Source organism: Lepidochelys olivacea (assembly GCF_965140295.1).
Source record: "Lepidochelys olivacea isolate rLepOli2 genome assembly, chromosome: 2".
Lineage (NCBI taxonomy): Eukaryota > Metazoa > Chordata > Testudines > Cheloniidae > Lepidochelys > Lepidochelys olivacea.
In genome coordinates this window covers 25,461,551-25,487,770 of record NC_140412.1, presented here as the reverse complement: position 1 = coordinate 25,487,770, position 26,220 = coordinate 25,461,551, and the positions used below count along the sequence as shown (strand labels likewise).

At 46.5% G+C, this 26,220-nt stretch overlaps 1 protein-coding gene across 1 annotated transcript; it reads left to right on the top strand.

The window, feature by feature from the left end:
• Positions 1-19,523: 19,523 nt before the first annotated feature.
• Positions 19,524-25,999, top strand: CCN3 (cellular communication network factor 3). The gene is made up of 5 exons (XM_084620349.1): positions 19,524-19,628; positions 19,709-19,934; positions 20,618-20,869; positions 23,780-23,991; positions 24,840-25,999. Exons 1-5 carry the CDS (start codon positions 19,563-19,565, stop codon positions 25,131-25,133), a joined length of 1,050 nt encoding a protein of 349 aa, XP_084476475.1. The 5' UTR covers positions 19,524-19,562; the 3' UTR covers positions 25,134-25,999.
• The last annotated feature ends 221 nt before the right edge of the window (positions 26,000-26,220 follow it).

Here is a 26,220-nt window from a genome sequence, read left to right as displayed (position 1 = left end):
CTGGACCCATTCAAACAAAACCAGGTTTAACAAAGCCAAATGAAAGGTCATCTACCTAGCAACAAAGCATGCAGGCCACACCTACGGAATGGAGACCTGTATCCAGGAAAGCAGTGACTCTGACAAGGATGGGTCACACTGGGTAAGCTGCTCAACATGAGCTCCCAATGCGATGCTGTGGTGAACAGGGCTGCAGCCCGCATTAGACATATGACGAGAGTAATGAGTAGAGTAGGGAGGTGATACAGCATCAGTGAGACTGATATTGGAGTACTGCATCCAGTTTTGGTGTCCACATTTCAAAAAGATGTTGACAAAGTGGAGATGGGGCAGCGAAGAGCCATAAAATGTTTTGAGGGCTGGAGAAAAATGCCTTCTTGTGAGCTATTGAAAGAGCTCAATCTGTTTAGCTTATAAAAAAGAAGGTCAAGTGGTGACTTCATTGAAGTGCCTTCATGGAGACAAAATATCGGGTATATAAAGGGCTCTTTAATCTCACCGAGAAAGGCATAACAAGCCCTAGTGGCTGGAAGGTGAAAACAGACATTTCTAATATGAATTTAAGGCACAAATATTTAACAGTAAAGATGAATCACCATTGGAACACACTACTAAGGGAAGTAGTGGATTCTCCATCTCTTGATGTCTTCTAATGAAGACTAGATGCCTTTCTGGTATGTGCTTTGGTCAAAAACTAGCTATTGTGATATACAGGATGCCTGTGATTGGCAGGAGGTCAGATTAGATGCCACAAGTACTCCTTTTTTTTTTTTTTGCGAATACAGACTAACACGGCTGTTACTCTGAAACCTAATTTATGAAAAACTGACTGTGGGATAGGGAGCAGCCCCTGATGCTTTACTGTGTAGCTGGCTTGATCTCTGACTCAACAGTTGAGTGGGGTAAGCTAGGGGAAGCAACTCAAACATCCAAAGAAGCAGGGGCAGGACATCAGCCTTGCAGGGGAGGGGTGGGTGTGTCAGTGACATCACAAAGACTCATTGCAGGACCTCAGCCTATTCGGCAAAGGTGGTGGGGAGGCAGTGACCTCACAGAGAGACCTTGACATCAGCCAAACAGGACAGAGGTGCAGGGCAGGGGCAACCACAGAGACCCCTGTGGCTTTGCTGCAGCAAGTCTCCTTCTCGGGGTCTCTCCTTGAGGACTGAGAGAGAATCACATGAGTATGAGGAGGAACCTCTTCGGAGTTTTCTCCTTTCCTACTACTGATTTTGTAATCCTTGTTTAGAAGGTAAGAGCCTCAGAGAGGTTTGGAAACTGTTCAGTATGATCCACCAGGTGCCGGCTGAATTCTAAGCATAGAAATTAAGGTGGCAGAATTTGATTTCCTACCTAGGACTATATCTCTTAGAATCACTGGAGGCATTGAGGTTTCTCCTTTTTCCTCTTTCCCTCCCTCCTTTCTCTTCTTCTCTTGCTTCTTTTTTCCCTTTATCCTGCTTCCTTCCCTCCACCAAGAGGTTTGTGTTGTGGGGTGATAGCTTCTCTCATAGGCCCTCACAAAGTGGTGGGGCTGGAATAGTGGTCTGAGAGTGATCCCCTTTGGTGGTGACCTGGGCCATCCTTTGGGACCCCCTCATTCTCCCACTTCTAAGAGGCTCAATGCTGATTGGCCAAGCAGAGGGCTATTAACAGGGAGGACTCAGGTCCTTTTATTCTCTTTTAAGACCAAGCAAATAAGTCATAATCAATCATGTATTTGATTAATCTTGCTGCTTCTCTCCAATAATTGTCTCCGTGCAGTTCATGATTCTCTCTAATGTTCTAGTTCTTCTAAAATACTTGCTGAATAATGATTATGAACAGCTGTTGGTCTGTACCCCATTTGAGAGCACTTTATTCTGATCAGTCAGTGTATCCAAAGGGGCAGGTGAGGTGCAGGACATCAGCCTTGCAGGGGAATGGCGGTAGGGCAGTGACATCACAAAGGCCTGTTTCAGTACCTCAGCCTATTGGGCAAAGGTGGTGGGGAGGGAGTAACCTCACAGAAATACCCTGATATGAGCCAGACAGGACACATGTGCATGGTAGGGGCAACCTCAGAGCCCCCCATGGCTTTGTTGCAGCAAGTCTCCTCCTGAGGACTGGCTTTGGGACATCTGGTGAGACCCCTCAGCCTCCCACCTCTCAGAGTCTCAATGCTGATTGGCCAGGCAGGAGGCTATTAACAGGGAGGAGAAGTTTCCCCAGTTTCCTTAACTGTGACCCATGGCTCTCCCTTCCTTGGCAGGTTCTGCACAAAGTCTTGGAAAACCTCCTGGATGCCATGCTGGGGAACCCTTTGGCAGAGTCCCCAGACACAGACAGGCTCCAGTACATCTTGGAGGTGGACATGATGAGGAGGGGTAGGGGGCAATTCTACCTTAGAGCTGGGGAGGACTGGAAAGGACAGACTGGATGATCCATTTTCCAATCTGTCCTCCTAGCCTGCACCACAGTGGGCCATCCTTGGTCAGGGCAGTCAGTGTAATGCTATGTTGGGCCCTTCCTCCTTCAGGGACAGGGGAAGGAGTTTTGACTTCAAGCCATGGCTCTGCCTGGTTCTGTTGAGCAGTAACCACAGGGCCTCTGGATGGCTTGGGGAGTGAGAGCCTCAAACCCCTCCCCACCCACATTCGATCCAGCAGATGGTCCTCAGGGAAGAGTCACAGGTTTCTTCCTAGAGAACCAGGAGGATCCCCAGGGATTCAGCCCTTCTCTCCTATGGGCACTGAAATTCTAGGTGGGGATTGTCCTCACCGTCATTCCCTTCATCCAATCAGGATTTTAGAGCCAGGGAGAAGCCAGGAGTCTGTTTCCATCCTGACGAGGTGTTCATGAATCAGGAGTTCAGAGAGGTTGGGATCAGCCTCGACACTAAACATTTTCCCAGTCTAGAGAGACAAAGATAAGTTGTGACCTGCAGGATACACACATCGTCCTGGGTGCAACAATCACCTTTTAAAGCTCCATGATCAATTAATCAGATATTCCACCTTGAGCACATCTCTCAGCACCCTGGGGGTGGGAAGGGACTCATTTACACAGCATGTGAACTTGCCTGTTGATCCTGAGCTGCTTCCTTCCCCCACAGCATGTCAACTTCTGTATCACATCCAGAGTGTCCATGGATAGAACCAGGGCCATAAGGAGCAGCACAACCCTGCTCTGATTCACCATCACCCTCCTTGAAATTGACGTAAGTGACCTCTGACCCCAGCTTCCTGACTCCAGGCTTAGGTGAGCTGCGTCTGACAGGCTGTAGGATCTGCTTCTGCAGGGGCGGTAGGTTGGGAGAGTTCCACTTGGGGACACAGAATCAAAACAGGGAATGAGATGAAGAACTTAACTGAAGCCTTTTTCCTGGTTCAGTGGTGACTCTGGGCCTTTAAGGGGACCACGGTCCATACCTTGCTCCAGCCAGGTTCGTGCCTGGTCTTGGGTCCCTTCTTGTCATCCTGGAGCAGCTAGGGATGCAAGTCCTCACGGAGGGCCCTGCCCACATCCCTTTGGTCCAGGCTCCCTTGGGGACAGAAGGAATTAAGCCCCCAGGCTCCCTTGGGGGCAGAAGGAACTAAGGGTCTAGCTCTAGCTCCTCTCCCCCAGTGTCTCCTGCAGAGGGATTCAGGTGGGAGAGACTCCTGGCTCAGGGGAGACTGTGAGCTGATGATAAAATCCTGATGGAGTCCCCTCTCCTCTCCCTTCCATTAGAACTCAGCACAGTTCCGCAAGATAGGGAACCTCGTGGCTCAGCTGGGAATGTACATCAGTGACCCAACCAAGGACATCAGTCAGCACATCTGTACATCAGTGACCTAGTCAAGGATATCAGCCAGCAGGCCAGGGAGGGTATTTACTGGCTCTACCAACTGCTGCTGCACCAGAGAGGTAAGGAAACCTAGCTGGGCAATGGGACCCAATAGAAGAGTGACACTGACAGTGTTCTACCAATAAAATAAAAACCAGCAGGATCTTATTAAAGGGGAAAAGGCAAAATGCCACATTTATTGTGAATACGGAAAGAATCTTAGTAAGCAGTTAGTTATAGCTATAACATTCCATTCAATCTCATATTTATTCACACATTCATTCATACACACACACAGGTTCTGCAAGGTTGTTATCATAGTTACCAGCCTTAGAGTTGCTCATGCCAAGCCCCTGGCCAGGTGGCCTGGACATGAGGAGGGAGCAGGGCCTTATCAGATGCATGTCTGATGCTCCTGGAAGTTGGTTTGCAGAATCAGACCCCAAAGTTCTCACTTTCCAGAGTCCATTTTTATAGGAATTTCTTCCTATGTCAGTCTATGGGAATTGCTTCATCATGCTGTTGCTGAATCAATCAGCAGATGGCACCGTGCTGCCAGATGTTATCTTGTTCTTTGGTTCTCCCATTCTAGAGGCTGTTGGGTGGATTCCATTCTGCCCTCCGGGGGTCCTCTGGTTATTTCCACTTGACGCCTTCTTCAGCCGATGGACACTGCATTCTTAGCACCTCCCTGATCATTCAGTTATTATCCACACCAAGCATCCATCCACATACATCCTTTATCTCTATTTTAACCACAATTGTTAACAAAGCGAGATGAATACAACAAAAGGGCGGGGAGTCTCTGGGTGCTGTTTCTGTTGTTACAGAGTATTGCTTTGAGTCTCTCTCTGTGTGACTGGTTGTTGTTACAAAGAATTGCTTTGAGAACAGACTCTGTCTCAGAATGTACTAACACAATTAGCAGCTTGCAAGTTTCACACATAGAGGGAGAGAAACAGTACCAAAAACCAAGAGACCTCTTGCTAAGTAATGCCCTGGAATTTAAACTATGGGGAATCAAACTCATTTGTGATTTTAATACAGAACTTCTTTAATATGATCCAACAACAGAAGCTGGGCAATGGGACCCCTGAAGAAATGAGCCTCCTCCCATCTGAGACTGACCCCAGTTGGGTAATGGGATGCCCTGGCCAAATCTGCCAGCTCTTCTGAGATTGACCAAAACTGGATACGCCTATCTCTCTCCTTCTCCTCCTACCCAATTTAGGATCAAATCTCCTCCCCAAGCACCCAGGATACTCCACCCACTAGAGGGAGCCCTGCTATTCTGTTGGACCAGAGGTGCAGTGAGGGTTCCTCCCGCTGTCTAGCCCCAATGGGAATGGAACAATACAGGCACTGAAACCGGAAAGAGAAATCGGACAAAGAGAAGCTGCCAAGGAACAGCTGTCATGGGGAAACTGGGAATGGAGGTAGGAGCTCGCTGTACAATGTGGGGGGTGGGGGTTGGCACTGGAGGTCACTAGAGAGGAAGACAAGAGTCCATCCCAGGGTTCCAGTTACCATAAATCCCTCCTGATTCCTGGGGGCACCCAAGTCTCTAACAAGTTCTTGTTCTCTTGAGGCAGGAGGACGTCACAGCCAAGATGATGTGTCAGCTCTACACCATCCGTTCCTTTTGCCAAATCCCTGAGGCACTGCATGGGCTGCACCTCTTAGAACACCTGTAATGGGGTGTATAACCCCACAGTGGGCCAGGAGGAATTAGAGAGCAGTCCTGGGCTTCTGTGATCCCGCCCCACCACAGCTGCAAGAATCTGCTCAAGCTGGAGGAGAAGTTTAAAAAGGAGCCTGTCATGGGGTATATGCACCCTCATGCTAGCCCAGCAACCAACAGGCACTGCCAGCCACAGAAAAAAGGGCTGGGAGCAGAAAGGCAGGGAAGCTAAAGCGGAGTGAGGAGGCAGGACAAAGTAAATCCTGTCAGCAGACTGCTAGAGAGCCGCCCAGGGACATCACCCCAGAAAGGGGTGAACAGGTCAACAGATTTAAGAGCCTACAGAGGCCTGAGGGAAGGTAGGAAGGAGCTCAGGGCACTGTCAGAGTCAGCAAACCCTATTCTCCTTTTCTAGCCTGAGAGCCCTGAGCTGGAACCCAGTGGGGGGGGGGGCAGGCCTGGGTTCCCCTACTAATCCCCTGATGGACCTGGGAACAGAGAGGAAGTCCTTTGCACTGACACCTCACCACACAAAGCCAGACAGCTGAGAACAGCAGAGAACAAGAGACTTACCTCAGTAGATCCTGAATAAGGGTGCAGCAGGAGTCTGGGATGCAGGAGAGATTCTGCTAGCAGCAGCTATCCCAGGCCTGAGAGGAGGGGCGAGCCTTTCCCTAAGACTAGAACCCTTTGATCTAACTTCTGGAGGATCATGCGTGATGCATTTGACTGCCCACTGGAGAGGGAATGCCCAGGCTGCTGTACTAACCATACATTTCATGGAGGGATCATAGACTCTTTTTCCCCCCTTGGAGAGGAAGAGAGGGTAGAGACATTATAAGCCCTGAGCCAAACGTGTGCCACTCACAGGCAACCAGAGGTGAGTTGAAGACTCTTTCTTTTGTGGAGATGTTGGACTGTATACATTTTGTTGGACTCTGTTAACCTGGAACTCAACTGGTGAACAGGCTGGAGGGCCAAGGCCTCATATCCCCATCACTAGGGCCCTACCAAATTCACGGTCCATTTTGGTCAGTTTCACAGTCATAGGAATTTTTAAAATCATAAATTTCATGATTTCAGCATTTAAATCTGAAATTTCATGGTGTTGTAATTCTACGGGTCCTGACCCAAAAAGGAGTTGGGGAGGGGATGACAAGGTTATTGTAGGGGGTGTTGCAGTACTGCTACCCTTTCTTCTGCACTGCTGCTAGCAGCAGCGCTGCCTTCAGAGCTGGACAGCTGAAGAGCAGCAACTGCTGGCTGGGAGCCCAGCTCTGAAGGCAGATCCGCCGCCAGCAGCAGCACAGAAATAAAGATGGCGTGGTATGATATTGCCACCCTTACTTCTGCACTGCTGCCTGCAGAGCTGGGCCCTCAGTCAGCAGCCGCCACTCTCCGGCCACCCAGCTCTGAAGCCAACAGCACAGAAGGGTGGCATGGTATGGTATTGCCACCCTTACCTCTGCACTGCTGCTGGCAGGGCGCTTCCTTCACAGCTGGGTGCCAAGTCAACAGCCACCGCTCTCTGGCCACCCAGCTCTGACGACATGGCAATACCATGACCCCTCTAAAATAACCTTGCAACCCCCCTGCAACTCCCTTTTGGGTCAGGACCCCCAATTTAAGAAATGCTGGTCTCCCCGGTGAAATCTGTATAGCATAGGGTGAAAGCACACAAAAGACCAGATTTCATGGGGGGAGACCAGATTTCACAGTCCATGATCCATTTTTCATGGCTGTGAATTTGGTAGGGCCCTACCCATCACTGAGCCCGGTTGATCCCATGCCTTCTATTATCCCCATTCGAGCTACTATATGGGAGGCAGCCCCACAGGATCCTAGATCTCCTCCACAAGACATGGGAGGAGCCAGACCCAAGAACAACCAAAGTGGTACAATACATGTTCTGTTTGAGGGAAAACTTGGAGACACTGCAGGATTTCTTGAGAGAGAACATTCTGAAATCTCAGTAGAACCAGGAATGGACCTACAATAATGGGGCCAGGATGTGAAAATTTAAGCCCAGTGCTAGTGTTTGTTGTTGCTGCCAATCTTGAAGTCAAAACTCCTGGCCAAGTGGCAAGGATCATTCAAGGTTGTAAAAAGGGCAAGGGCAGTTGATATCAAATCCGCCATCCAGGGAAGAGAAAAGAGACACAGGTGAACTTGCTGAAGGCTTGGAAGGACCAAGAGGGCCTCCTCATATTGCCTTTTCCACCAGCACCAGAGCTCGGCCCACAAGCGCCCTTAATCCATGATTCTGGCTTCAACAGAAAGAGCAAATACAATGGCTAATTGGAGACCTCCCCTTAGTCTTCTTAGAACAAACCTACCTAGCCTACCATCAGGTGGATATGAACACGAGGAAAAAGGTCCCTGAGAATCTACAACTCCTTAGGCGGAAGTTGTGGGAAACGGTCTGCCAGAAACTATTGGCCCTGTTGGACTTCAGAGTCATTGGGGAATATCCTAGTACAGCCTTTCTCAAACTGGGGGTCCCAACCCAAAAGGGGGGGTGTCGCAAGGCTAGTGTAGGGAGGGCCAGGAGTAGGGTCACCCTATGTCAGGGTTTTCCCAGACATGACCTCTTTTTTCATTCTCCAATCTCCCTCCGGGCAGATTTAGGAAATATAAAAAAATGTCTATAACTTTCCTTTGCCTTCAAAGCTGGGCATCAGGAGAGCATCAACCTATGGCTGGGCAGCCAGCTCGGATGGTAGTGCCACCACCAGCAGACGTGTAGAAACAAGGGGGGCATGGTATGGTATCACCACCACCCTTCCTTCTGCGCTGCTTCCAAGCTGGGCGGCCAGAGAGCTGCAGCCACTGGTCGGGCCCTCAGCTCAGATGGCAGCACTGCTGCTAGCAACAGGGCAGAAGGTAGGGTAGGTAGCATGGTGTGGTATAGCCACCCTTCCTTCTTCTCCACTTCTGAGCAGAGTGGCCACAGAGCAGTGGCTGCTGCCCGAGTGCTCATCTGCCAACAGAAGCACAGAAGGAAGGGTGGCAAGGGACAGTATTGCCACCCTTCCTGCTGCACCGCCCTCCAAGCTAGGTGGCCAGAGAGTAGTGGCCACTGACCAGGTGCCCAGCTGGGACGGCCGTGCCGCTGCCAGGAGCGGCACAGAAGGAAGGGTGTCATGGTATGGTAGTGCCACCCTTCCTTCTGAGCCGCTGCTGGTGGCAGTACCGCCTTCCAAGCTGGGTGGCAGAGAGCAGCTGCTGCTCTCCAGCTGCCCAGCTCTGAAGGTAAGGAAAGATCATGGACATTTTTTCAGATTTCCAAAATCTGCCCCGAGGGAGATCGGAGAACCAAAAAAGAAGTCGTGTACAGGAAAACCCTATTCACAAGCCCCATACATTTCGCACAACTTCCATGAAAGTGGTCATAGATTCTCAGGAAAGTTTTTCACATTTCAAATATCTGCCCGGATGGAGATCGGAAGACCGAAAAAAGAGGCCATGTCCAGGAAAACCAAGATGTATGGTATCCCATCAAAACATCAGCCCCCATCACATTAAGTGTCCAGCTATTTGTTTGTACATAGTTGTGTATAAAGCCACAATCCTTGGACAATTATGATTATTGCCACAATTGAAAAGGCTTCCAGCTCCTCAAACTGTATCCTGTTGTCTATTTTTTATTTCAGAAAATATGTGTAAGCAGGGTGTGAATGGATGCTTCCCTGACAGCTAGTTGGGAGAGGAAGAGACTATGGGTGTGTTTATGTAAATAGTTTTCTCCTGCTCTGATTAGACATTCATCATTTATAGCTGTGTCAAAGGATCAACTTTGGCTGGTGTTGGGTACAAATGACTTTAGTACTGAATGCAGGGGTAGTGAAATATGGTTACCAAGGTTGTAATTATTGTAGGAATACAGGAGAGCAGGACTGTGGTTAACCTGTCCCAAATAAGGGGGGCACCCTCAATTGAAAGAACCTCATTAAGCAGGGGATTGAATGTCAGAGTTCTGTGAAAGTAAGTGGGGATGGTGGGGATGTGCAGAAATTCTGGTTTGGAGGCTGTGTATCCTCCCCCTGATTGGCTTAACCTATTCTTCTCCACTGTTTAAAGAATAGATCTAAATAGGCTTTATTAGGAGCCTCTTTTATTATTTTAATTGCTCAGTCAGAGCTGAAACCAGTTGCGGTAGGACTGTTAAGAACTAAACTTGTTAAGAACAAAAAAATCAGTTGTGGTGGGACTGTGTTTCTACCCAGCCTACAAAAGAGCTGAAAATCACTGAGAGACTGGTGTGTAGAGGTCACAGCAGAAGGTGACTGACAGTCAGCTAGCAAATGAGTGGCCAGCAGGGCAGCAGCAAAAAGGCATGATGAGTAGCCAGCAGGGCAGTGGTGCAGAGGCACAACGAGAGCTGTGAGCAGGTGGCTGGTGAGCACCCAGTGGAGTGAGTAAGATGCCTCTTTACTCCCTGGCAGGGGGAGGTGAACTCTGGAGATGCACCTGTGAACTCTGGGTCTGCACTGAGCAAGGACAGCAACTGTGAGTGGGGTCGGGCATGTGAAAGGGACTTTTGGGTTGCTGGAGTTAAGAACCTGAGGGGAAAAGGACACTGCCCAGCCTACTTGTGGGTGGGTCTTTTACTCACAGTTTATGTTTATAAACCCTGTTTGTGGTGTTTCCCCAAATTAATGCCAAGTTACTTCCCTCCTTTTATTAAATGTTTATTTTCTACACTCAGATTCTGTGCTTGCGAGTGGGGAAGTATTGCCTCTCAGAGGCACTCAGGGGTGGTGTGTAATTTTCCCAGGTTATTGGGTGGGGGCTCGACCTGGTTCTGTGGTGTATCAATGGAAAGGAACCCGTAGATATTGAACCCAGCCCTGGTTGCTGCTGGCTCCACCTGGCAGAAGGGTTACATAAGTTTCTTAAATGTCAATGTATTTATTTGTGAAGGCTGTTGCTTTACACTTTTTGAGAGGCTTCAGAGTCTTTGACTGCAGGGACAATGGTTACATGCTTCATTTAGTGCTCCTATAAGTCTGTGCAGTAATTTACTATCACTTTCTTGTGGTGTGTGTGTGGGGGGAGGGAGGAGTTCATCACAGCCTGAAATATTTTCATTTGGGGGGCTTTGCCGGGGTGTGCATACCATGCACTGGACAAGAGAGGGTTAATCCCATGCTATGGGCGGCGGAAATCCCACCCCTCAGACCGTGCTGGGCATGCTCCAACTGCTGCCTCAGTATAAAAGGGAGCAGCCCAGCTCATTCCAGGTGGAATGCAGGAGGGGAAGGACCTTTGGCAAAGAGCCATCACAGCCATTGCCTGTAGGACCCGGAGATCCTGAGAGTCAGACTGGAGGTCTATGGCCAATGGAGCCCCAAGGAATCATCCCTGCTGATGAGCCCCGAGACCCTGATACCCCAGGACTGCAGCTTCTGGAAGCAGGGTAGGAAGTAACCCAGGGAGAGTGCACGAGTGGTAATGTCCCATCCAAGTGAGGTCAGTGTGTTTCAGTGGGATTCCCTGCTGACTCCATGGTGGACCATTCCGCCACTGTTAGGGCCCTGGGTTGGGGCCCTGGGTGGGCCAGGGCCCCCCTAACCAGACTGTCACACTCCCACCCGCCAGTGGTGGCTCCCTGGGTACTGGCTGCTAGGCTGCACTGTCCTTTATCTGTGGGCTGTTATATGGACTCAGGCCGCTAGGCTGCGCTGCCCTGAGTACAAGGGCCACTGCAAGTGACTCGGCTGCTAGGCTGTGCTGCCCCGAACATAGGAGCTGTTGTAATTTACTCTGGCCCCTAGGCAGAACTGCCCTGTGTCTGTGGGCAGTTATATGGACTCTGGCTGCTAGGCCGCACTACCCTGAATGCAAGGGTCTCTGTAATTGATTCTGGCCATTGGGCTAAACTATGCTGACCCTAAGGGCAGCCATATTGTCTCTGGCATCTGGGCCGTGCTGCTTTCAGCCTAAAGACTGTCAGACTGTAACCGCAGTGGTACCACAACCCCACCATGCCCCAAGTGAGGATGGGGTGTGTATACCACACAACACGGGCCCTGAAAAATAAGTTTGAGATCCCCTGCCTTAGACACTGCTTTAGTTGAATTCAATAAAGAAAATACATTGGCTTTGTGACAGAATGTCACCACCAGGTGCAGTCTGGGAGCTATGGGAAACACTCTAAGACACACAGTTGAGTTGGCCCTATTTTCACATGGCTTGGTTGGAGAGACAACCAGCCTCACCAGGCCCTGTTATCACCCAACACAACAGTATATGGCGCCACTCATCCAAACTGAGCTACATGAGTTCAAACAGCAGACACCAGTCAATTTCCCAGCTCCCCGGGCACACATCCCACATTGAAGTATAAACCCAAAATTATACCATTTTGCACTGCACAGGGATTTGTACAGTGTAAGTAGTACATAAATAGTTTGTTCTTCCCTTGATGTGGGAAAGATATTCAACAAGCCTGTGTTAACCAAGCTGAGACTTTTCCCCAGACATTTCACTCAAAGGCACACTGGTTTAGATAAAGCAAAAATACAAGGTTTTTTAAGTACAAAAAGATAGATTTTAAGTTGTTATAAATGATAGTAAACAGATCAAAGCCGATTACCTAGTAAATAAACAAAACCACGAACTAAGCCTAAAATACTAGAAAGATTGGATATGAATTAGCAATTTCTCACCCTGGCTGATGCTACAAGCAGTCCACCAGGTTTCCATACACAGGCTAGAAATCCTTTTAATCTGGGACCAGCTCTTCCCCCTCTGTTCAGTCTTTGTTTCTCAGATGTTTCCAGGAGTGTTCTTGTGTGGGGAATGAGGCTCCTAGACAAGGCAACACCTCACCTTATATAGCTTTTCTATATGGCGGTAGCCCTTTGTTCCAAAGTTAGTTCCCGGCCCAGTTTGTGGAAAAATACAGGTACCAAAATGGAGGTCAGTGTCATGTGGTCCAGTCACATGCCCCTTGCTGAGTCACAGCAGCCATTACTCATGGGCTGGCTGAAAGGTTCACCAGAAGGTTTAGCTCTTTCATGTCCCATTGTCTTTGCTGATGGGCCATCAGCACTTTCTAGCTTCTTCATTGTTGTACCTGAAAGGCTAGCTGTGGGTGTTTTCCAGAGTAAGCACATTTGAAATACAGATACATAGTCAATATTCATAACTTCAGATACAAAAATGATACATGCATACAACTAGGATAATCAAATTCAGCAAATCATAACTTTTCCATAGACACCTGACAAGACACATCTTATAAAAAAATGCATCATAATTATACAACTATGAAGAATATGAGGTGCAGTATCACAGGCTTTGTCAAAGTTATTGGCCCAATGATTTACTAAGACAAAGTACATATGAAACCAAATTAATGGTTGTATTAATTACTTTGCTGGACACAGTGCTGCTTGGTAAATTTTCAACAATACCTGGAGTGGTGTCTTTGCTCTTCCAGTAACAGAGGCTGGGTATTCCCAGCAATAATAACGGGGAATTGGGAGAGGGTTCAGAATCCACAGATGAGTACTTCTCCTCTGGTATTGTACACAGTCTGATTAGAATAATTTTCTTTGCAGCTATGTAGCAAAACCCTGCTTGAGTAAAAAAATTTCCTGTTACCTAGATGAGCAATAACTTTGGCATAATCAACCTTATAGTGCCCAGTTTTGCTCCCATTAAAGTCAAAGGTGAAACTTCCAATACAACCCGTGTGTGTGCATGCAGATAGATCTAATGAAGAGTCATCAATGAGTGAGGGTGTTTCCAATGGACTCCTGCAGGGATTGGTTCTTGACCCAATGCTATTTAATATTTTTCAATATGGAAGAAAATATAAAATAATTACCGACAAAATATGCAGATGACACAAAGATTGGCGGGGTGGTAAATAACAATGAGAACAGATCACAGATGCGGTGTGATCTGATTCACTTGGCAAACTACGCCAATCAAAACACATCTTTTAATGCAACCAAATGTATAGACACAGATACCTATGTATATACTCATGAGAAATCAGTTTGGCTTATAAAAGCTTCATAGTGTGTAAATTATGCATGTCTGAAGCATAAATCGTTGATTGCTGTCATGCTGTTTTGTAAGTATAGCTTGAAATAGAACTGTCCTTATGCATTTTCAAATTAATAAACAGAGAATAAAGAATAGCAACTGCCTGCACAGCTCATTATACTACAGCCCCATGCTACCTGGCACTGGGGCCAGTTTTGACGCAACGAACAGTTTTGGAATAAAGCTAGCATCAAATTTTTGGCCATAGTCCTCAGCAACATCCTGTGCTCATTACTTAGGGGGGAGGAAGCATCACACTTCCTTTTTTCCAAACCATTGTCTGGAAGTTCAATGGTTCTGATGGAGTGGTCTTTAGTCACTGGGGCCTAAATCCTCAAAGGCATTGAGGCACCTAAGTCCCATTGAAATTAAAGGAGTTAGGCACTTAAATATCTTTGAGGACCTGCCTATGTGGATCCCAGTCAGAATCAGGATTCCTTTCTGCCTCAATTTATAAAATTTAAGATGATCTAGTGGTCCGACTACTCGACGGAGCATGAGGAGTCCTTGAGTTCTAATCCTTCCTCTGAAATTAACTTCTTCTGTGGCCTTTAGCAACTCATGGACTCTGTTCCTTGGTTTCCCCCAGATGGAAAAGTCAGACAATTGTGTTTCATTCCTAATAGTGTGAGGATTAATTCATTAATAACCCTTAATTACTTTGAAATCCATGAATAGAAGCCAAAGCATTCAAATGAAGCCAAAGGTGTAACAAAGTGACAAGTCAATGTGGAATGGTTGCTGTTAGGAAAAAAATTAAAATACCAATATAAACTTTTAAAGGTGTATCAAAAAATTATTGTATGACTTTTATTACTATTGATTTGCATCTCAGTAGCATCTATAAATGCCAACAAAGATAGCGCCTAGCACAATTGGACCTTGGTATGTACACACAGTAGCAGACAGTTGCCACCTTAAGGTGCTTAAATAATCTAAATAGACAAAAAGTGGAAAGGTAAACAGAGGGCAGAAGTGACTCACTCAAGGTCATACAGCAGGTCCGTGTCAGAGCTGGGAATATCACCCACTTCTCCTGAGTGCTTGGCCATGGCTTTACCCAGTAGACCATGCTGCTTTTCTAGTCATAGCTTTTTGCTTGTAATGAAATTAATCTGATTCCTAAATTTCACAACAAGAAAAGGGTTGACATGCTAAACTAGTCCCAGGCAGGCTCCCTTACTCATCTGTAGTACATTGTTCCTGTGTGTTTTCACTGGTATTTGCCTCCATAATTGAAATAACTCTCTGGAGAAGTTACTCCAGGTGCTGAGAGCTTTATGATTAATTTCAGTGGCAGCTTAGCCTCAGTTGTGTACAGTGGCAAGGAAGGGCTTCTATACGTTTTCCCCTCCCTCCCAACTCATCCATTGCTTCTGTGGAATCTGCTCATGCAACCAGCAAGGAAACTCTGGGTAACTGAGTTCCCAACGTACCTGTGGCAGAAAATTCATCAGTGCAGTCTATAATATACTGTTGTTTTTTTTTAAATACAGTAAATATCCGCCAGAGGCCTGCTGGGCATACTGAATCCTGAGATAGGTAAGGAAAACACAGATCAGATGAGAGCTGGGACAGAGTGATGTAGAACAGCCTGCTGAACATGCCTGGTGGGTTGTGTGATGGGGTATCTGCCCCACACTGGCAAGTGAGGGGGTTAAGAGGTCTAGGGAGGCTGCTGGGGGAAGTGACCAGTAGGAGGAGGGCTGTGAGAAGCAGCCAATCTAGACCCAGCATGCCCATATAAGAAGTGCCCCGAAATCTGGCCCTGATTCTGGGGGGGGTGTATTTTGGTACCTTGATGTTAAAAAGTGCCTCATCCTCAACCTGGGTAAAGGACTGTCACAATCTCAGATGCTGGGAATGTACAGCTCTCAGTCTCGGGAGGCCAGGAAAAGAATAAGGTAATTACATAAATTCTTGATAGCCTGAATTTTGTAAACTACATTAAAAATAATCCCTCATCAAATTAAAGTTTCAGTTCATGAATTGAAACTCATTTTAATCTATATATGGTGAAGAAATTCAAAGTGATTCCTGGTGACCTTAGTAGTAGTCTTGTGTTAACAGTTTTCATGTTGCTTTCATTTCTAATTAATCTTCATTCATAGCATAATTTTCATTAGCTGTTGTAGTGATTTTTAAATAGTTTTCATTTTGTTTGATCATATCCTCTACTACAAGATTAAATTGTATCCCAGGGAGTTAAATTGTCTTGGTATAAGGATGACTCTAGACTTGAGGTTTGGGATCACCCAAGATGTGGTAAATTACAAAATCCTTCATTTACCTGTGCTAATCTGCAGAAATCCAGGGTCACGCAAGTAGGAGTTAAAAGTGTGGGAGGTCCAAACAGCCAATGTGGGAGGTCCAAACAGGCAATCAGGACCAGTTGCCTATCAACCAGAGAGGAAAAAGGGCTGGAATGGCTGGTGGAGAGAGTTCTGGTGTGCAGCATAGTGTAAGATGGTTGATCAATGCTGGCACTTTATTTTAAATTGTTTCATATCCTGGGGTAGGGGGAAGAACTTTTTTATTTTGGAACTGCTGTTACACCTTGAAAAGGAATTACTTACATTTTTTGGATAAGGTTTGTACCTGGGAAAGGCAGGTTTTTGTATATGCTGGGGAGGGGCACTGGGCCCAATAACAGCAAAGCTGTTTTAAAACTCTTGTTTGCTGCTTGCTACACTAACCTGTGAGGGCCTGTGGCAATTTTTAAAAAATGGTTAAAATGTATATTGAGCACCCATAAAAACAGCTAACTTCTCAAGTTTTAAATAGTTAAACATTTTATTTTACTTTCCCTTTTTCTCCTTCCCTGTAGCTTTATAGTCTTTTAGAGGGGAAACTCCTTTGCTTAACAATCTTTGGGTGGCATTAAATAGCCATGTGAAATGTTCTTATTGAGGGGTGAGGGTGGAATTGACTATTAATAGCATTGGGTTGTTGTTACTGATGTCTGTCTTTTTTAAGACTTAGAGGGGGAGAGAAAATGCATCTTCTGCGTATCTCTCTTATACAGAACCTCTCTTACAACTTAGTGCTGAAAAAATTACAGGGAAAGCATGGCATCTGATTAGACACTCTTAATGTTTTGGCAAACTTCTTTTAGTCCAACTGCTAGCATTGTTTATAAATTGTCTTTCTGGCCGCAGTCCTGAAAAAAGTGGCTTTGTCTTGGCTAGCTAATCCAGAAGGCAAGAGAAAGCTAGGAAAGAAAAGAAACATGACAGGGAAGGGGAAATGACAAATTAGGTAGGTGGTGACTGCAGAAACCTCAAGTTCACACTCAAGCTGTAACTCCGTGTAGCTCGTGGTACCATCTGGTTCCCTATCCTTGCCTGGTCTGGCCAGAACACTGTTCAGCATTAAGAGAACAAAGGGCCAAAGCCGTAATGGTAGATTTGTGAGTCCTGGGAGATGAAGGAGAGGCTGACATCCATGATGGTATGGTTTGCGCCCTCTCCTGCAAGCTGGGTCATTCAGCAACCTAGCTGTTACCAAGTACCTTCCAGAAGAATGTGGCAACGTGGTCCCAATCAAAACACACATCTGGTGATTCCAATTATAGCAACATCCTTCTGTGCTGATCACTATTTTGGCTGGTTGCTATAGCAATCTTATAACAACCTAAAGAAACTTGTTGGTTCTTTAAGCTTAAAGACTTCCAATCTTCACCAGTCTGTCTTCCATTTTTGTTTATTTTCAAATGATGTTGTTTAACAGTCTGAGTTAGATTCTGTTACTTATTACCTGCTTCAGACAATTGTGCATACAGGCTTTCTGCACAACAGGGTCTGCCCGGGACCTGGGGCGGTTACCTTCAGATATTCATGGCACAGCTCTTGATGAATAAAATAAATTAAGAGTAGTTACTCCTGATTACACTTGGCCTGAATTTGGCACCCTAAATTCTCAAATAATTTCCCATTACAGAGCACAAGAGCTATGTCTATAAAATATTCCCACGGCTTGATGCTCAGGGTTCTGCACACATTTCACAGTCATGCACATACAATAGGCATACAGAGGACTGTGTCTTTTCAAGACATCACAGGGGCTCTTCGTTAAGCAGTGTGAGGGTGAAGGAGTTTGAGTAGAGTTTCCATTAAAACAAACTACTGCTGTAAATATACCTGCTTGCATATGCTGAATGAACTCTGACTGAAATTGGGAAACTGTATAGCTAGCTGGTGACTTACACTCCCTCTCCTGTTAGTGCATATTCAGTGTTATTTATATTGATGAAGCACACGTAATACTTAGAGCGGGATGAAAAACAGAATTTCACCAAAAAATTGTCAAACTTTCAAAAGTCTCCCCACCCCCTCTAGTTATTACACCTATTAGAGTAGCACCTTGAGGTCTTGTGAAGGGTCAAAGGCCCAATCTTGGGGCTGACAGTCCAAGACTTTGGGAAAAACTTCTGCAAGATATAAGAACTAGCATAAAGCTCATCACTTTCTCCCAGGGGCACTTGCAGTTTGCCTGAAGGGAGGAAGAAAGAACAGTATGTGTCACATGCTGGTCATGTTGCTGAATGCACTATGGGAAAGTGCTTAGATACCATGGTGATGGGAGTAGTATATCAGCTAAAACAGAACAGAAAACAGACAGGAGTCCAGATTCCCAACAGAAAATGCTGAGCCCAGATAAGCAACAAAGTAACATTAGGCTTCTCACAGATCTCCTGGGGCCTTCCCAGGCTCGTCCAAGGAGCACTGCTGTTGCCAACTCTCATGATTTTGTCGTAAGTCTTATACTAATTGTTTTGCTTAAAGCCCCAGCTCCTGGAGTCAAGTGGATATGTGATGATTTCAGCCTTCATTCTTAAAGAAAAAGTAACTTCTAGCTTTGGCTAGAAAGAAAACTTCAAAATGTGACCCCCCAACCCCAGTGCACCCTCATGGCTCAAAAAGGAGAAGGCAAATAAAAAACACTGACTCTATTTTTTTACATAATCTCATTATTTTAAAACCAATCATGAGTTTTTTGGTAATCCTGACTCATGATTTTTGAGCATTTGGGGTTGGCAATACTGTGGGCTAAAAATGCCACCTAATATTAACTCCTGCACTGATGCTCTCAATGCTACTGCAGCAAATAGTCCAGGCTCAGGGAAACAATAGCGCTGATCCTCTCAAACGACCCACCCATTAACCTTTTGGCCTAATCTTAGCAAATTGCTTACTCCTTATTGAGAACTCTAGAAGCACCCAAGTATGGAGGTACTGTGTGCACACACAAAGTGCAAAAAGGTGAGGATGCTGCTGGAGGGACTTCTATGCTTTTGCCACGATCTTCCCGCCTCCACCTGCTTCATGCCTCAACTCTGCACTTGCCAGGGCAATTAGCATTTTTTCTTTCCTTTTGCTTCCTGAAACTGGTGGCTGGGAAATTATTCCCTTCAACAACAGACTGACTTCCGACAGGGCTGAGCCCCGGCCACAGGCAGGTAATCCCTACATCCGGGGTCTGGCTAGCAGGCACCTACTTCCAGGCTTTCTGTTAAAGAGCTGGATTATCTGGGCATTTGGCAGCTCCAGAGCATTAACCCCTAGACAGGCGGCAGAGTGCAGTTACAGTGTCCAGGGAAAAAGAAAAGGAGTACTTGTGGCACCTTAGAGACTAACCAATTTATCTGAGCATAAGCTTTCCTGAGCTACAGCTCACTTCATCCGATGCATGAAGAGCAGGGAGAACACCAGTCTCCCTTCCTCCTTCCTGCACCCCTGTCCCATCCCTACCCGTCCTGCTCAGGCAGCCCATTCCCAGCGCCCCAGGCGGCAGCTCCCACCACGCTCCCCGCACCCGCCTAGCTCCCGCGCGCCACGCCCCGCCACGCGCTGGAACGGAGAGGGCCCGAGTCTGGTGCGCCTGCGATTGGTTCCCTCGCCGCGCCCCGCCCCCGGGCTACCCAATGGGAGGACGGGGTTTCAGAGGCGCTCTATATAACCGGCTCCGAAGGGCTGCACGCAGGGAGGTGAGCGGAGCGGGACTCGCAGCAGGATGAGGCTGACGCGGGACTGCGACCGGAGGCGGCGCCTGCTGATGCTGCTTCTGCTGCTGTGCAAGGCAAGGGCGGGGCGTGCGGGGGTCGGAGCTGCGGCGGGCCGCAGGGAGCCCGCTGACTTGGTCCCCTGTCTGCCCCGCAGGTGAGTGCCCAGCCGCCGCCGTGCCCCGCGCAGTGCGGCGGCCGCCAGTGCCGGGCAGCGCCGCCCCGCTGCGCCCCGGGAGTGCCCGCCGTGCTGGACGGCTGCGCCTGCTGCCTGGTGTGCGCCCGGCAGCGCGGGGAGAGCTGCTCCGAGCGGCAGCCCTGCGACCAGGGCAGCGGCCTCTACTGCGCCCGCAGCGCCGGGGCCGCGCGGGGCATCTGCATGGGTAAGTGCGGCGGCGGAGCCTGAGACCGGGTCCGGGGCCCGCCTGAGAGCATCGCGGCTGGTCCCAGTGCCGGGCTGGGCAGTGCTCAGCCGGGATGCTTCGGGGCTGGGAGGAGGAGCGAGGGACGTCAGCGCCTTGGGGTACCCCATGGGGGCAGAGCCTGTCACGCTTCTCCGTCCCCCACGCACAGATCGGGGGGCTAGAGGTGGGCGTGGCTGCCCCTAACCGGGAGTACCTCACAGGGCGAAAAGCCATGGGGATGCTCAGGCACCAAGGAAATCTGTTGGCTTGCTCCTGAGCTACGAAAATGTCGCTCCCTTCCTCCACCCCCATGTATCTCTTTCTGTGATTTACATTCCTGTTTGCTAACCATATGCGCTACCATGGCACTGCCTACTTTAGATCGCCGCTTGGATACCTCTTCCTCAGGGCTTTCTCTTCCTGGCATCACCTCGGGCTTTCACCAGCAAAGCCCTGGGGTAGCAGGTGTGGCAGACAAAGCTGAGCTCCTAAAGTGTAAATGAGGAGAAATCTTTCCCCTCAGAACTGCAGCATCTCGTACCATCAATGTGTTCTGCTATAATAATGTTGTCATTCTTTCAATGAAGTGGAGCAAATAGCGGCTGCCTGTCTGTAGTCTTGGTTTTACATGTAACTCCTGCACTTTTCCCTCTTTATACCAGTGCTTGAAGGAGACAACTGTGTGTTCGATGGGGTTATTTATCAGAGTGGGGAGACATTCCAGCCCAGCTGTAAATACCAGTGTGCCTGCAGAGATGGTCAGATTGGCTGTGTGCCCCGCTGTAACCTTGACCTACTGCTCCCTGGTCCTGATTGCCCTTTCCCAAGGAAAACTGAAGTCCCAGGAGAGTGCTGTGAGAAGTGGACTTGTGACCCTAAAGAGGAAGTGACTTTGGGCAGTTTTGCTATGGCTGGTGAGCTATTCAGACTAGCTATTGCAGTCAAATTAACTCTGTAATGATTGTGTATTGGAAATGCCCACTTGGTTATCAAAACTAGACCTCCACTTCCAGTTCTTCTATAAGAAATGCATATAGAACATTCATTAAAGCCATCCAAAGTCACTAGTGACTATACAGAAAATAGGAATGAAAGTGGAATTGGAAAAGGCACTGAAAACACCCCCAAAGGAAACAAATGCATAGCCATTTTTAACTGTAATTAGCCTCTTAAAACAAAACCAGGGCCTGATCCTGCAAACACTACCTACCAGGAACAGCAGTGCCCAATCACTAGTCCCATAAGCACTACACCTGGTAGCGTGTGCAGAGGTGAGGCCGCCCTGAGAAATGATTTTATTATGATAGTGCCTAAGGGCCAACCAAGAGGGAACCCTCCCTGTGCAAAGAGTAGCAAATGGCCCCTGCCCTGACAAGCTTGCTATCTAAATAGACATGGCAGAAAGAGGGTGGGGGAAAGAGTAGAACACAAGCATAGTGAACGGTGGGATGGTGGCAAACATGTGAGTTCTGATTCTTTTGGGGTGGGGGGTTAGTTAGGAAGTGATATCCTGAAAGGAAGGGGGATGTAGAGTAGCTGTGGAGTGAAGCTAAGGTGTAGAGACTGGGAGGGAAAGGGCTGGTGCAAACAACCGTTCAGCAGAGGGTAGAGAGAGTCTGGTCAAACCTCTAGAAAGGTCTCCGAGAACCGAAGGTCTCTGCTTTGACCGTATCCACTCCTACGTGCAGGAGACTTTGGATGGCTTTCTCTCTACAGTCTTCTCCCAAGGCCACAGGGAGGGGGAACCAACCACCTGAGGGCTTGTCTACACTTACATTTTATAGCGCTCTAACTTGCTGGCTCAGGGGTGTGAAAAATCACCCCCCTGAGCGCAGCCAGTCCGAGCGCTTTAAAGCGCTTGTGTAGACAGGCTCCGAGCACTGGGAGCTGATCCCCACGTGGAGATGGATTACCAGGAACGCTGGGAGAGCTCTCTCCCGCGTGACCACGCTCGCACGTCAAAGTGCTGCTGCGGGAGCATTCCCGCGGCAGCGCTTGTAAGTTTCCAGTGTAGCCATGTCAACAGTCCTACTGCTCCCAGATCTGCAGTCTTGCTGGTTTCTCTACAAGACTAAGTAACATCAGATACTACAGAAATCACCTTGTCTATACTAGATGCTCTTCCTAAAACTTCCGTCCAGTGGTAACAATGGTGGAAGATGTGGTATAGACATGGTAGTTAAAATGGCACCAGCTTCCAGCACCTGTGTATGTTCAAGCTCCCATAGCTACAGCTGTTAACAACAGGCAACATTAGGGGAAACTACTAGTGCAGATACAGTCAGTCAGTGGATCTGAAAGAATCGTCCCATTCCAAATGTTCTCATTCCTCTTGTTGTCACTTGGCCTGGCAGGGAAACTAGGGAAGTCTTCAGCTCAGTTCTCCAGGAACCCGAGGAGCCTTTATAGAAAAAACAAGTATTAGTTGCTGCTTTAAAAAAAAAAAAAAAATACAGCTATGTAACATCGCCCCCCAACCACCACCACCTTTTCTGTAATGATGAATGTTTTTTTCCCTTTTTAAAACTGTAGTTAACCTCATCAGTTCTTTGTAAGGTAAACCTGTAAATCTAGTGGTAAAAGGTAGGAATTGGGGCCACTGCATACTGCTTTTCAGTGTGGCCTTGATCCAGTCACTTAACACTGCTGAACATCAGCTCACACATTTGAAAAAGGAAACAATATTTACTGGTTCTTGCCTGGCAGGAATATTGAGCTCTAGTAACAGTTTAGAACATGCTCTGAAATATCTGAAAGGTACTGCATGATGTAAATACAAAATATTGCCACCCTCATCCTACTATTCCTCATCATTTGCTTTTTGTTGATGACAGATTGACTCCTGGACATTGTCAGTATTGGTCCTGGCCTCTTTCTCCCCCTCTCCCCTGCCATTTTGCAACTGGAGATATCACTTACAACATCTCCAGTTTTTTGGAGCCTTACTTTGCAAGAGGATAGTGGAATAGCTTCTAGCAAGAGTTGTAGCAATGATGTAGCCCGTAGGTTCCCCTGGGAACCAAGCCAAGCCCTAGCTCAGGAAATGGGTGTTCCAAGGTCACTTGGACTCACTCTGGTTCTCTCCTATGATAAAAAAAAGTTCCCTTTACCAGCTAACCATAAAACTGGTAATACTTGTTTTATAGCTTAACACATGGTAGTACAGTGTCATAACAATCATCAGTCTTTGTAAGTACTTTGACTGACATCACTCTTAATAATTGACAAGTTAGCTTTATTCCCATAGCCATAAAATCATCTTACTTTCACTGCTGTTTACTACAGTTCAATAAGATGTAACGATTTTGAAATTATATTTCATACCTAAATTTTTGGTGACTAATCTGACAAAGAATAAAAAGATAAAACCTCTTGTAAAACATAGTCATTCACACATGACTTGCAGATCGGCAATAAAATCTTCATCACAACTAGCAGTGATGGGAAAGTTGTCAGACTGGGCATGGAGACTGAATGACTCTCCCCTCCAGTTTAGGTTGGGATGCATGGAAAGGGCTAGTGTACCTACATTTCTGTACTCCTGACTGCACTAAGCAGTACCCATTTTGTTGATAAACAGGACTTCAGTCTCCAGGGCTGTCAAGTGAGCACCTTTCAAACACCTAAATAACAAATCTCTAGTACTAAAAAGCACTCCAGTAATCTGCTTTAAAGTTGTTAAATCCTATTTCAAAGTCCTAAGTTTAGAGAATTTATTTTTGTCTGATTGTTCACTATTAATGAACTAGGTGGTGTTCAAATGGACTCTTACAGGAATCCATTATTTTTATTGTAATGGAGTATTTGGGGTTTTTTATTTATAGTGTATAGAAAAGAATCGACTCTTGGAATTGATGTCGTCTCTGACTCAAGTTCCAACTGTATTGAGCAGACGACAGAATGGAGTTCATGTTCCAAAAGCTGTGGAATGGGCTTTTCCACACGCATTACAAACAGGAATCCTCAGTGTGAGATGGTGAAGCAGACACGACTCTGCATGGTGCGACCTTGTGAGAGCGAACAGCTGATTGATAAGGTATGATCCCATGCACTTGCTAGAGTGAGTTCTTTGTTGCCCTAACGCCTCCATCTTTTCAAATACAAAATATAATGCTGGCGTTTCAAGTGCATTAAACAGACCCACAAACAAGCAACAGTTTTGCTTTTTCCAATGCATTATAGAAGTTTTATTTGTAGGGAGGTGCTGTCAGTTAACTATGTTTTGGCATCTGTATGTTTCATAGGATTTATTATAATTAATAACCTTTTTAGTCTCTAAACTTCCTGGTGCAACTTTACTGACTTCAGAGGTGTTACACAAAGGTTTAATTTGGCCAAGGGTTTTGGATTTTTTTCTTAGTACACTTAATTGTCAACAATGTGCCTTACCACAGAATAAGTAGAGGTTGCTTACTAGAGACTTGTGCAATACATGAATTAAGGGGCCTGGGTCAAATTTCACATGGGTGAGAATAGTAATTCTGGCCAATTAGGGGGCCCTGGAAAAATGGGCACCCCTGCTCCGCCTGCCCAGAGCTCCCGCTGGGCAAGTGGGTCAAGCTGCTGGGCAAGTGGGTCAAGCCCCTGTGCCCCAACCCCACTCCCCAGCAGGAGTGGGTGGGTGGGACTACAGGTGGAAGGGGTGGGGATGGGCCCCCATTTGCTCTGGCCCAGGGCCCCACAAAACCCTAATCTGCCTCTGATAGTAATAAATGTCCATTGAAGTAACTGGAGTCTGACCGCTATAGCACTAGCGAAGAGACAAGAAACAGGCCCAAGGTTTCCAAACCCCATGGTAAACCTGCATGTTTCTAACTTTCTTCTGTTTTTCAGTCAGTTGTTAGTATACTGAACTGCCTGTATGACCCTTCATCTTTTTCTTAGAAGGGGAAAAAGTGTGTCCGAACAAAGAAGTCACTGAAAGCTGTTCATTTTGAGTACAAGAACTGCACTAGTATACAGACATATAAACCCCGCTATTGTGGGCTCTGCACTGATGGACGATGCTGCACACCACACAACACCAAGACAATCCAGGTTGAATTCCAGTGTCCCCAGAGCAAAATCCTCAAAAAGCCAATGATGCTGATCACTACCTGTGTTTGTCATAACAACTGTCCCCAGGACAATGTTTTCTTCCAGCTGTTAGAGCCAATGTTCAGTGGCGTAAAAATATGAAACACTTAAATCAGGTTACTTTTTAAAAAACTTAATGTTTGAACAGTTTATATAAAACTTACATGCATCTGATCATGGGTTAATATATCCAGTCTTTCTAAACTCATCATTTCTTCCTGTAGTCAAATAACTCATGCTATACTTCAGGGAAGGAAAAATATATTTCACGAACAAAGAAAGTTCAGTGTTGTGGAATATAGTTTCATCTGTAATGTAAAAATGAGTAAGCAAATGGTCAATTTCTCTCCTTGGGAAATTTTGCCGTTGACCTCACTAGCAACAGGATCAGTGCCCTTTATCATGCATTGATTAAAAAAATCCTCTTCCTGTTACTTTATGTAAAACTTCCATGTTCTTGTCCTCTTTAATTGCATAATGTACTAGCTCTTTTTCTACATAAGTTCATTATACTGAGAATCAGGGGCCACATGTGACCCCAAGAATGCTAGAGGAGAGGTATAAGACACAAGGCAGACCAGAGAAACTTCACTAATCTCCAGATATTTAATGGCTTCATAAGGAGCCAAATCCAAATCCTGTTGAAGTTGACCATCTAACAATACCTAGTTCTTACAGCAATCTTCAAAGGAGGATTGGTATTCTTATCAGTTTACAGATGGGGAAACTGAGGCACAGGGTAGTGAAGTGACTTGCCCAAGGTCACCTAGTACTCAAGCCAGGAATATGACCATGTCTAAATCACTAGCCATTAGGCAACACTGCCTTCCAAGTATTATTACAATGTTAGTCTACAAAAGTAAAAGGTTTGTAAATTACTTTAAAGTATTGTTACTCTTTCTATAAAATGGAACACTATATATGTAAATAGAAACTGTATATATTGTAATGCATCTGTAAATGTCTAAGCATTGAGTAAATAAAACTGAGCTTAAACTTTTTCTTAGTTACTTTTGTTACTACCAAACTTCCAAAAAAGGAAAAAGCTAAAAGTTGTAGTTAAAATCAGACCCCATTCTTGTGAGGTGCTTGGTACACCTCTAAATCTTAAGTCTCTATTGTCAGTCAGTGAGGTGATACAAATTCTTCATCTGTTCTAAGAACCAGTAAGGGGGTAGGTTTAGAATGT